We start from the raw sequence: 11,999 nt of genomic DNA on the forward strand, positions 1-11,999 counted from the left end.
AGAGATTTCACGATAGAGGTTGGCTTGACGGCTGCCGTTTGGGGCAGATGTTTTCTGCATTTGAAATAATTAAAACATATTGAAAGGAATATATATAATCGATCGGTGTGTTTCACCTTCAATATTTGTATCCTTGACCTCGTGCCAGTTGCAAGGAACCTTAAAAAAAATCACTTTTTCTTGAGTACTATTGAATGGCTCACAGAAGACTGGAGTTGAGGCTAAAAGCGTTCGAAGTATGCAGTTTTCGATTACTTCAGAGAAGCTTGTGTGCTTCTCTTGGGTGGTTGCACGTCAAGTATTAAAAGCGATTGTGGTGTCCAAGTGGACTATCAAGGGAACTGAAAACTCGGCAGTAGGCTTGTAAACGCAATTTATTGTCACCTATAAAACCGTGTTCATCGATCTGCACACAATAAAAAAGGAGCTCCAGATCTCTGAGATGGCGCAGAGGGCGACCATTTAATTGCTAACAAAATATACAAACTTTTCAGACAGCTTCATCATCTCTTGATAAGATGCCCGCACGCGCAGCAGCGGTCGTCAAAAGTGGAGATCACAGTCGGGACTAGACAAAAAAAAGCTGGTTAAATTAAGAACTGTACTGGGTATCCGCATCCATGTACCTTTCATGTGAGGTGGGAGGAAGTATTTTTTGCAACCATATCACAGCATGAGCACAGCAGTTCGAAGACAAACAAAAGGAGGGGAGAGCATTTGCACAGTTGTGGATTGCAAGCTTGCGTTTTTAAGACAGAAGAAGGAATACAATAGGCATAGAAGGTCCCACAGCTGAAGGTTTCTGTGCTTCTAAAACCAGGTGCTCTGCTGAGCTTCCCAAACTAATCGGCAAAAGGCCCCACTTAAGGTAGGGCAGTTCAGACTTAACCAATTTCGCTACTTCCGTATCACCCGGTTCGGCTTACAACAGAAGTGGAACAAGGCTAAGGCTCACTTAGGTTTCTGGCAGACACGTGCCTGTAACAAGGAGACATTGCTGAAGCAAGCACGAAGGCAGTTCGTGTAAACATTGTTAAAGTGTGAGGCTACGGTAAACAACATCCCGACACAGAGTTCCTACTACACACTGCACCAGCTTCTAAGACAACAGGTAGCGTCACGGACAGAATTGCATATTACCTAGAACTGCAGGTGGGACTCTCCTGAATTAGCACACCAATCGGTTACACACATCGAGAAAAACCATAGTTAAAAGCTAAGTAGACGTGAAAGCGTGTAGCTTATTGGCGAGGTTTGCCAGCTTTGCACACGTAAGCCACGCAAATCTCCACGCTGACAAAAACAGAAAGGCAACACGAGAGAGTCAAAGGCAGAAGTTTTTTTTAAGTCCTCCTCCCAACTGCCCTGAAAAGTATCCAGGCCAACCGTTGGCATTTTATTGCCAACGCTACAAAACCAGTGACTGCAGAACAACCGACAGGAAGAGTTCTGTTGCCAGAAAAAAAAAGCAAAAAAAATGGAATTTTGGGCTGCAAGAAGCATGAGGTAAGAATGCTTCAAAGAATAAATAAGGAAAAAGAAAAGCTACCACCAGATACGTGAACAGTAGTACTTGTCTGTGCCCGTATATAGCTGCAACTCAAGATGCTTTTACAAGTTAAAGCAGGCATTCATTACCAACACTGTTTCAGTTCAGCATGAATAAAGCCATCTCATTAGCCAGATGCCACATTAAAAATAGAAAAACCTGGCTCAGAACTCCACCAAGATTCGATTTCCGCTGCATTTGCATGCCGCCAAAACTTGCACACACAAAACCAAATTTATGGTAAAGGAATGGAGGCAGCAAACGTGGTTCCATGCTTCCAAGTAAGGTACACAAATTTGGCCTATCGCCACTTCGCTGAAATGACGAACTACAGCACGTTTCTTAAACATTTGTGGAAGTTAAAACAAAAACTATACTGTGGAACAACCCACACCATTCCTAGTCTTCCAGAACGTTTCCTTTAGCAAGGAACCTGCTAAACAAAAGCAATAAACGCATAAAAGAAACTCTGATGCATTTTCTGGAAACATTAAAACTAACTCGAGAAACGTTTATAAAGTAAAAAAGAAAACAGCCGTCTTCACATAGAAGTGTGTTCTTAGCAAGTATGTAATGGTAAATCTAAAGAACCTACGTACCTAACACAAGAAAGAACTAAAAACAGCACTTTCAGTAATGCACAAGAAAAAAAAAAAACATCTTACGGTAAGAAAAGCAACACAACAGGAGGAGTATTTAACCACCCTTTTTTAGCTTTGAACTTCCACAAACCCCGCCCCTACCCACATTTGATAGAACAAATAAATTAGGAAATGATCTGCACACACCGCATGCAGCAAGACAAGCAGTGTGCTCACAGTTTGCCGAGAAATGATAAAAACAAACCACAAGAAGATGTGTATGCATTTGGGAAAGTGTCCTTGGGAGGCTTCGAGAGTATGCACGAAAAACAAACAAAATAGAATGTACAGTAGATGAACATATGAATGGGGGGGAAGGGGAGTGGGGGTGCACATTGGTTCATTCCGACGATAACACACCACCAGTCATGTAACAGCAGCAGAGGAGGATTGAAGAAACGGTGGGTCTCAATTCTTCTAAAAGTTCCCTAGAAGACGACAGTAGCAGATGTCGCAGAACGGAGAGAGTCTCTTCTTCCCCATGTTCGATCGAGGGGTCCGGCCGCCTCGCGTCAAGGTGGGGGCGAGAAGTATCAGGGGGGCGAACGTTGCCTCAAGAGAGTGCACGCGCACGCAGAGATAGTAACGGGAGTCCCATTTTGGCCGCTTGCTGGACGAGTCACGTCATATACCTCATGAGCGCCCGCAGTGCATAGAGAAGTTCGGCTTGCATGCGTGCCTCCAGAATCATGATTGTTACGTGCACCTGCGAGGGGAGGAGAAAAAGAAAAATGCATCATAAATACGGGCATGCTTAAGGACGAGAAATTTTTACACATCTACAAATCTTCAACACACTTATTGCCACTTCCAATCTTGGAAATGCAACAACGGACTCGCAGCTGTCAACTGCTACATGAGCAGAATTAGATGAAAACAATGCAGCTGTGGCACATATTCTCCACTATTCATGCTCTAGCATGTGCACATGGTCGGCTACTTTACTGGTGAAAAGGATACACTACCCAACAAGCCTAACTTAATTACAGTAAAAGCTCGTTAATTCGACACCCGTTAATTCGGAAATTCGGATAATTCGGACGGCTCTCTTGGTCCCGGCCAAAGTGCATGTTAATCTATGGGACCAAACCTTCGTTAATTCGTCAGAATTGGGCTCCGCACCGCTTAATTCGGACAAATGCTGATGGCTGCTGCTACACAAAAGTGTGGTAAAGCATCGATGGCACCACTGGAGCGAAACCGAAACCTGAGTGACATCGCCATCGTCATCAACTAGTGGGGGCGATCGCAGCGTCACCGAACGTCAGCGTCTTCTTTCTTCGCTCCAATGCGCCTCCGACACCATTTTCCCTTGTGTTGTGTCGGCACCGTCTCTTCTTGCGTTGTTCTCTTATTTTTCCCCGTTGTGACCGTGTTTACATGTGAGGCCCGAGCATGCGGCAGTAGCTGACGATGGCATCGACGAGTCATCAGCCGAGTCCACCGACGATTGTCCTTCCCACAAATATGACCCTTCAGGACTACATGACTACATCGCGATTGATGATTGTGTCGCCACGACTGGTCTCCTGCCCGATCAAGAAATTATTAATGATGTCGTGACCTCATCGTCGCACCTCACGGGAAGTCTCGGAGGCGCTTTTGATATTAGAGGACGTTTGCCTGAGCACTTGCAACAGTTTGCGTGGTGTTGGCCGTTTGGAAGAGTTAAAATTGTAATGTCAGCCGGAATCTGCGCGAAAACGCAGACGACCATTACAAAATACTTCAGCAAATAAAGGTATGCTTCTGCAACTTGATTTTAATGTTGTTTTTCCTGTTTATTCGTTAATTCGGCATTCGGTTAATTCGGACATTTTTTCCGGTCCCGTGAAATCCGAATTAACGAGCTTTTACTGTATGAGGGAACTTACTTTCCAATATTTGTACAGTCAATTGCAAAAGCTTACAAACCACGAAAACAGAGAGAATATATCTCTGAGCAGTTCCCAACAGTAGCCAAGGAAAGCACACAACACAATTACCACTAGTACAAGTGCCACTACATTACGTTCCGAGGCTGTAGAAAGATATAGCCTTTCCTTAAATCTGACAATCTGAACTTTTGGGTTGACTGTATGAGCATAGCTATTAGTAGTTCATTTGCTTGTTTAACTAACGATGCTGTCTAGTTAGGTAAATAGCAGCCACCAAAGTGTTCCCAGGGCTCATACTAGCTTTGGTGGTAACACGATCAGCTGGTGCTAGCTAATGCAATAGATCTTGCTCAGCATTTCCACAATTTCCTCCATACTTTTCGAGACTTGAAAGTTGAACTACAAGGTGGACCATTATGAAAGGGGATACTGTCAACCTATAATGTACCACCAGCCATACCAGTACAATGACTACACACGTTACTTTCCAGAAAGGAAGCGGGAATGGATATTTACCTTTTCGGCGTACTTGAACTCCCTCATGACATTGTCATAGTCCTCTTTGGTCATGCGATCTGGATAGCAGCACACAGCCTTGATGTACTCTTTCAGGTCCCGGTCCAAGAGTTCGTTGACCTCCCGGTAATCATAGTCGTCGTGCCTGATGCCGTAGATGCACTGGATGTAGTTCCAGACTGCCCTCCGGAACATGGATGTGTCCACATTTGTTTTGCTCCCCATTCTGCACACATGAAGCAAACAAAGTGCACAAGTCATTAAAAAGAGTGGCGGCCATAGTCTGGCAATGAGCCTGAATATTCCATTAAGCAACAGGCGCATGCTAAACTTGAAACCTCTGAGAATTCAACTCAAGATAAGGTGGCCATAGGGTATTACTGGCCATACTCTACATTTCATAATAACTTGCTACAATGTTCGAGCATGCCCAAACGAAAACGTACTACAGCTTTGATATTGCCAAGCAACATCGCTCACGCTTTCACATTTTAGGTGACAGGTCTGTTTCACTAGTATAGGCTTGTTTTTTCTTGCACTAGTCCACTGCTTTTCTGTTCGCATGAATGACTACATATTTCTTGCAGGCAAAGTATCTGTTAAGAAAATCAAAAAGCTTTGAATGTGCAACACTACAGTTCTAATCCCCAGAAAGTAGACTACATGGGTGTTCTGCAATAATTATCAGCCCCGGCCAACTGTGCGGTAATATAACAAGCATTAGCTACTCACGTGTAGTAGGTGAGGTTGTAGGCCACTTTGAACTTCTCGTTGAGGAGCTCCCCCACGTCATTGTATAGCCGGTTGACAAGGGAGTAGCCATGATCTTCCCAGGAGTAGTCCTGTATCCGGAATGTTGGAATTTCCGAGACTCCCCTCCGGGAAAAGTCCTGGTAGCCAAAGTCAGCATCCGTGATGAATTGAGACAAGTCACTCTTGGGGATGCTGCGCCGAGCTGCCAGGAGTTCGCCACCGTTGCATTCTGTGTTGAAGCAGCGAGCCCTCTCCTCTAACGTTAGCTCGTTGTAGCGTTTTTCAGAGATGTTCTTCATCCTCTCCATGATGGTCTCTACAGTGGTATGCCCATTCTGCACAAGGAACAAAAAAAAAAATGCCACAGTCAAGTCACATTGATCACTTGGGCATAACAAGCTTTGTATGATTGGTCCATAAATCAAAGTTTTCTATGCCAAACTAGGTCTCTCTGACCTAAATTTGAGCACTGCAGCATTACTTCACTGAGCTCAGAAACAAGTTTGATTAATGCTCCTAAAACACTGAAAATGGCTAGTATTGCTCAAGGACCGACTGATCATTTACTAGTGCATTTAGCAATTGAATTTCACTTGCCTAAATCCTTACGAGCACTACATTACTAGCGAAGCAATCTTGTCAAAGCCGCATGATTGGTAATGGTACGGTTTTCTTAGCGTTTTTCAAAAAGCCCCTAGCAAGATGATGCACACTGCTGGGGATTGTTACTGCGATGTAGGTCCAAGCATGATGCCTCAGATTTCTCTCAGAAGTCGTGCTTTTTTAAAAAGCCCTCTAGTTGATACTGTTTTCACAAGTCACTTCTAGCTTGACAGAAGAATGCTGTAATTCAACCACTGTGACTGGCAATGCTCGATAACTACATGTTCAGTCCTACAATGAAGTCACCTAACCAACCCACTGTTATTTTTTTATGCACAACATCCAACTTAACAGAAAAAGTACGCACCTTCATAGCTGGCACTCCAGAGTCTCCGTTGGCACTGTAGACTGTCGTTCCATTCGTCTCCTCCTCCATGTCGGTGTTGATGCCACAACCAAACACGAAACTGGACAGCGCATGGAAGTGGGCAAGGATCACGATGGCCTGCACTACCTCCGATAAGGACCAGTTGTTCTTCCCTTTGGTTAACTTCTGCAAAGTAACAAAAAGAAAGCACATGCTATGAAGCACAGACACAAAGGCACAAGTGTAACGCACTGTAGTGTCACTGCGATGTACAGCATGGTCCAATGGTAAAGGGAACGCGCGAATGTGGCCCTCTCATATTGCCGGAGCCTCAGCTGCAAATGGCTGAGGAATCAATGCCCGCTGACTGCACAGGTTTGTTGAAAATTGTCTGAACTGCCAACTATGAGTTATACACGTGACTGTGCTTTTGCGAGAGAGCCAGATGTGGGCTTGGCCCATGCCCGAGCGTTCCCTTTAACACTAGAGCCATCTGTACAGCATCAGATAAATACTTAATACTTCCTTGGCATGACCAAACCAAGTGCAAGAGAAAGGTGCCTTAAAAAAGCAGGTGTTGAACGAAAATTAGGTCGCTGGCTCATCCATATCCCAGGTATTTGTTATGCTCCATTTTGTTACACTTTATGAAAGTCTTCGGCATTTCCTTCAGTATCTTCATTACATGTTTCAGCTGGACAGCAAGCGCAGCGAGGTGCAAGCTAATAAGCACTGCAGCCAATGTGCAGTAAGCAACAGTGCGTGCCTACCTCTATGTGCTCCTTTGTTATAAGCCAAGGGCGGTGAGCAAGGATCTTGTTGATCTCGTCTAGGTCCCTCAACTTCTTCGGAATGCAGTCCAAGCCCTGGAGCCACGATTTGTCCCCCGCAACATCCGGAGACAGGAATGCTTCCCGCTGCATGTTCACCAGGTAGGTGCAGTTGTGCCTTGCTGCTGCCTGTAATGCACAGATTAAACGAATTTTGTCATCGTTGAAGCGACGTGGGCTAGCTGTAATGGTCGAGTACTCAAGTAATACCTGTCCACTATTGAGCGTAAAGGCGAGACATGTCTCGACAGTGCATGTGCAACACGACTGGTGCTCCAAGAAATGATAGCTAATATGCAGATTATGATTTGTTTCGAGATTCGATCCCACTTATCAATATTTAGGCCATTTTTTTAAATATCAGTTCATGCAGTGTGCCCGTCATCATTCTTGGCACTCCCATTCCTAGTACTGTGCAGTAAGCCAGTTGCACTAGTGACTGAAGACACGCCTTTCTTGTTTTTCCGCTTTTGAAGCACTACGGCATGGCCCATGCAAGATGTGCTTAAGAGGGAGTGCTTACCATGATTGCGATGTAATGTCTTTGGTCGTATGGGAGTGGCCCATCACTCTTCAGGATGAAGTTTTGTGTCTTGAGAAATGGACCCTGGTAGGCCGAGTGGTAGCCCATGAGTAGGTCCAGGTGGCTGCTTTGGCAAAGCGCATCGATAAACAGCACTTGAGTCTGCAAAAGAAAAAAAATAGATGCACAACAGTTATGCACTGATGTGACAAAAACCAGCAGCATTAATAAGAGCACTTAATTTTTTTACTTAATTTGAACACGAATATTATGGTGGGGTTGTAGCAGAGCAAGAGCAAGGTCTGGCAACCAAAGGCAGCCATCATCACGGCTTTAATGACTGCTTGCACGGCCTACAAACGCTTTCAGCTACTTTCACTCGCAGTTAACTGGCCTCCAAAGTTCAGCTAAAGGCGTTCGAAATGGTGGCAGCACCGGAGACAAAAGAAGGTATTGAGATCAAACACCGATCTGCGTGATGACGTTCTTTCGAAAGTTGCCGGTGGTTTGAGTAGGAACATTTATTACACCAAGCAGTAGTCTTTTATAACAGTTTAATAACGACTAAGAGCAGTTATGCAACTCGTCGAAGGTTCTCTTTTTTCTCGTTTATAAACTGTGCCAACATTTAAAGTGGACCGGATTAACTTAATGCGCTACAATGTCCTGCTGTAACAAAGCGTCTGGACGACGTAAGGTTGAGCTAGATTGTATCCGTGTCGCTGCAAGCTATCTAAGATTGTGAACACGTCATTGTAAATTTTGTATACATAATGTTTCACAGCTCCGTGTGCGCAAAACAATTCCAAGCATCACACTGCAGTCTCTTTCGTAAACGCTCACGTGAGGTTCGTAATTATCCTACAAAGCGTGGTTACCATAGTTACATTTGCGACGTGGACGCGGAAGCACGCCCGTAATTATTGAAAGAGAGAGAGAAAAAAAAGATTGGCAGTAAACAAGTGAAATACTCGTGAGGAGGCGCAGTGGGTCGGGAACCGCTGTACATGTCGCCAATGCGTACTTTAGATAAAAACAAAGCAAAAACAACTACAGAGTAGACTGGGAAAAAAGATGATGCCAGAATAGAATGTGCCGCGGCTACGCTGGAACCGTTCGGTGTTGTACAGTTCACGCTTCCGCACCAAGAAATAAGCGATATCGAGGAAACCATTAGAAAGAGCACCTGACACACAGCTGCCTCGAAAAATCGCAAAAAAAAATGGAAGAAAAAAAAAAGGAAGTCGACGTCTGTTGAAGGCCATAACGTTTTGGAAATTTTCCACTTCAATGAAGAAATAAAATACATGTATTTGCTCATTTTCTGCGCAGAATCGGATTACAGCTGTTGGGGGGGTGAAATTAGTGCACCTACTGAATACTTTACACAAATGACTCATTGAGGCAGCACTCGCATTCAAGTGGCATTTTACGAGAAATATACAGCATACTACAAAAGATAATGGCTACATTGTGTCTGCTCATGCGACAAACATTATGAAAAGTGGCTTTTTGTAAAACTAACAGTTCACGATAATGCCACTGCCGGTACGATAAAACTAGGCGAAACGGCTGACATTTGAACAAATTTAACACAACAGCCCACTTCAAAACGCGAAGCGCTCGAAGTTAAACCGCGGAAAATGCGCGACCGGCGAAAAGTTCAGCCGCTGTAGGGATCGCAATTAAGAAGGTAATTGCCAAATCGAGAACTTCTCACCGCATACGAGAAACAAAAAAAAAAAAAGAACGCCTGGTTAAACAGAATGGTAATGTGCGGTGTTCCGATTTGTGAAAGGTTTTATTCGGAAATGCCAGCAATCGTGATAAGGCGCATGTCAAGACACGTCGGATTCAAAAGGCAAGGCAAGGACCGTTCAGCGGGCGAGAAAACATCCCGCGGGCAAAAAGAGAAATACCGGTCAGCTTCGTCATGCGAGACGCCCTTTTCCGCGCGACGTGACATGACAGAAAAGGAACAAAAAGAAAAAGTTACTGCGGAACACGGATAACGACGGGTGCTGGAGCGTCTATCATGGCAGCTTCCGACACACTTAAACAAAAAATTGAATAAACGCCGACTGTCTGCAAACACTGAACTTGCAGCGCAAATAATTTTTTTTTTCGAGTATAAGTAACAAACAAAATAATGAACCAACAGACAATTCAGCTGAGGGAAGCATAGGGGGACATTTGTTTCTTTAACTGTAGTGTAATGGTCTTGAAGTAAATTGGAAGGAATAAAAGTGAACGAAAGATTACCATTTCAGTCGATGGGATCTGAACCCACAACTTTCGAAGGTTGTGGGTTCAGATCCCACCGAGAGATCCTTTCCTACTCAAGTAAAACTATTACACTACAATTAAACAACAAATAATGTCCTTTATGCTTTCCTCACAAAGAAACTAGTCTCTCGAACAAATTCCCCTTCTTTTAAAAAAAAAAAAAAATAATAAGTGGTGCACGTATGTATACTGAGGGAGGGGTAGGACGAAATGAAAGCTCGCACGTAGAATGTGAAGCGAGCACTCCAAGCAAAACAAGCATTCATCCAAAAAAGCGAACCGTCCCATGCCGGGCGTAATGCGGCGCAACGGGCAGGAGCAGCGACAGGCGCGCCGCCGCAGCGGCCAATGGCGAGGCGGCAGCCGCTGTTGCTAAGGCTGGCGCCACGCACAGGCCTGGCGAGAGAAACCTGAATTCAAAAGGCCGGCAGCACAATAGCGGCGGCAGACCTAACACGAGAGAGCTGAAGAAACAAAAAAAAAAAAAAAGCGAGACTCCAGAAAGATATAACAACGATAAAAGCTAGAATCCGGGCGCTACCAGCGGCCCGTGCCACCTCGGTCGTACTACTACGGACCGAGATTTTTGTCCATGATAGAAGCGACCGCATAATAAAAAAAAGCGTCCTCCCAAGAGCAGGAACAAAAGCCGCATCTCCGCACTGCGATGTCAGGGCGTCCCTTTTTCGTTTCTCTCTCTGCACGAATAGCTAAAATTTTGGAGTGCCGCAGAAACACGACTAAGTAGCACGAGAAAGCTACTACACGGGCAATCAAGCTCAGAAGAAACATCGCCGCTGACAGCGGCGTACGCTAAGTTGGGCTGGCAACCTCTGCACGGCGTTTCGTCAGCACGGACGGGACAGCATCCTCCAAACCGGTCGAAAGAAATATGCCCGCAGCTTGCAGCGGCTTGCTTGCTTGCATGCTCGGTCCCTCAGGCTGAATATCGCGGCCGAACTTCAGCGTGCCCCAATCGTGACGAGCCCTTTTCCTCGAGAAGACCTGGGGCAAAGTGCCCGATACCCTTGTAGTAGCTGGGCCCGGTCGGTAGTGATGCCGGCTGACGCTCCAAAGCCGGACGCCGCACCGGTGACAAGAAAGAACAAACCGAATCTAGCCGATTACGAGCTCGCAAAAGCGTAGTAACGTTAGCGAGAAAAGATGCGGCGAAACGATGCTAAAGAGGATCGCGTTGATGCGGAAGCCACTCGGCAACAAAGCCCGGAGCGGCACACCCCCCCGAGACAATGGAGTCCCGAAGCAGACGATTTTGCACAACGCACGAGAGAAAGAAAGTACTTCGATAGCTCGTCAAAATCGGCCGGTGCAAACTCGCTAAGTCGGATTGTGCGTCCCTTTACGATTACACGAAGCCGGCTCTGCCGGTTACCCGGTGCAGACGAGAGACAAAGAAAGCCGGCCGGCTTGGCCTCCTTCCCGGCGTCGCCAACCGGCGAGTCGCGATGCGGCAAGAAAAACGGGTACTCACGTTTCGTATTCCCATTTGGCCCATGGTATGATTTGAAGTATCGTGCAGTGGACTGTTGTTGCGGCAGGGCAGAATCATGAGCCCCCAGAAAGATCCACGCAAAGCGCTGGTGTGATCCTACGGAGGGTCTTCTTCCCGGGACGCAACCGCACGACTAGAAGAACGACTCGCCGCAGTATTACCCTGTGTCACCACGCACTCACTCACACATGCACCGCCGAAGTCTGTCGCTTCGAGATCATGCGTCCGTCATCCTAAGAGTCCGTCGCCCCTTTGGAAATCCTACGGAGTTGCAGAGCCTCCCGAAGCCGAGACGCACGACAGCACGCACTCACACACGCATACGAGCTACCACCTAGGCTGTCATTCTCAATAATGAACGAAAGCCCCTATCAGCTGGACTAGTAAACAGCTGAAAATCAGGAGATGCCCAGCCGACCAATCGGCGACCGCTAGGCGAGAGGAAAAGCGGCGACGCCGGCGCCCCCTGGCACTCGTCGCTATGGCGACGCGTTGGGAGAGCAGCTTGTGCTACGTCCTCGTTTTGAACGGAGCGGCAGCA

The 11,999-nt window shown here is 46.1% G+C and overlaps 1 protein-coding gene across 1 annotated transcript; it reads right to left on the reverse strand.

The window, feature by feature from the left end:
* Positions 1-356: 356 nt before the first annotated feature.
* LOC119396438 (sestrin-3) lies at positions 357-11,798 on the reverse strand. Its single transcript, XM_037663657.2, has 7 exons — positions 11,438-11,798; positions 7,660-7,821; positions 7,077-7,265; positions 6,307-6,492; positions 5,316-5,671; positions 4,584-4,809; positions 357-2,896 (listed from the first exon to the last, which is right to left on the reverse strand). Exons 1-7 carry the CDS (start codon positions 11,513-11,515, stop codon positions 2,810-2,812), a joined length of 1,284 nt encoding a protein of 427 aa, XP_037519585.1. The 5' UTR covers positions 11,516-11,798; the 3' UTR covers positions 357-2,809.
* Between the last annotated feature and the right edge of the window lie 201 nt (positions 11,799-11,999).

Source organism: Rhipicephalus sanguineus, chromosome 6 (assembly GCF_013339695.2).
Source record: "Rhipicephalus sanguineus isolate Rsan-2018 chromosome 6, BIME_Rsan_1.4, whole genome shotgun sequence".
In the NCBI taxonomy this organism is placed as follows: Eukaryota; Metazoa; Arthropoda; class Arachnida; order Ixodida; family Ixodidae; genus Rhipicephalus; species Rhipicephalus sanguineus.

Excerpts from the sequence above, each read along its gene's own strand:
- LOC119396438 (XM_037663657.2), bottom strand. The coding sequence starts at position 11,515 with ATGATTCTGCCCTGCCGCAACAACAGTCCACTGCACGATACTTCAAAT. Across the intron at positions 6,493-7,076 it reads TAACAAAGGAGCACATAGAG|AAGTTAACCAAAGGGAAGAA; the intron begins GTAGGCACGCAC and ends GTTACTTTGCAG. Across the intron at positions 4,810-5,315 it reads TACAACCTCACCTACTACAC|AATGGGGAGCAAAACAAATG; the intron begins GTGAGTAGCTAA and ends TCATGTGTGCAG.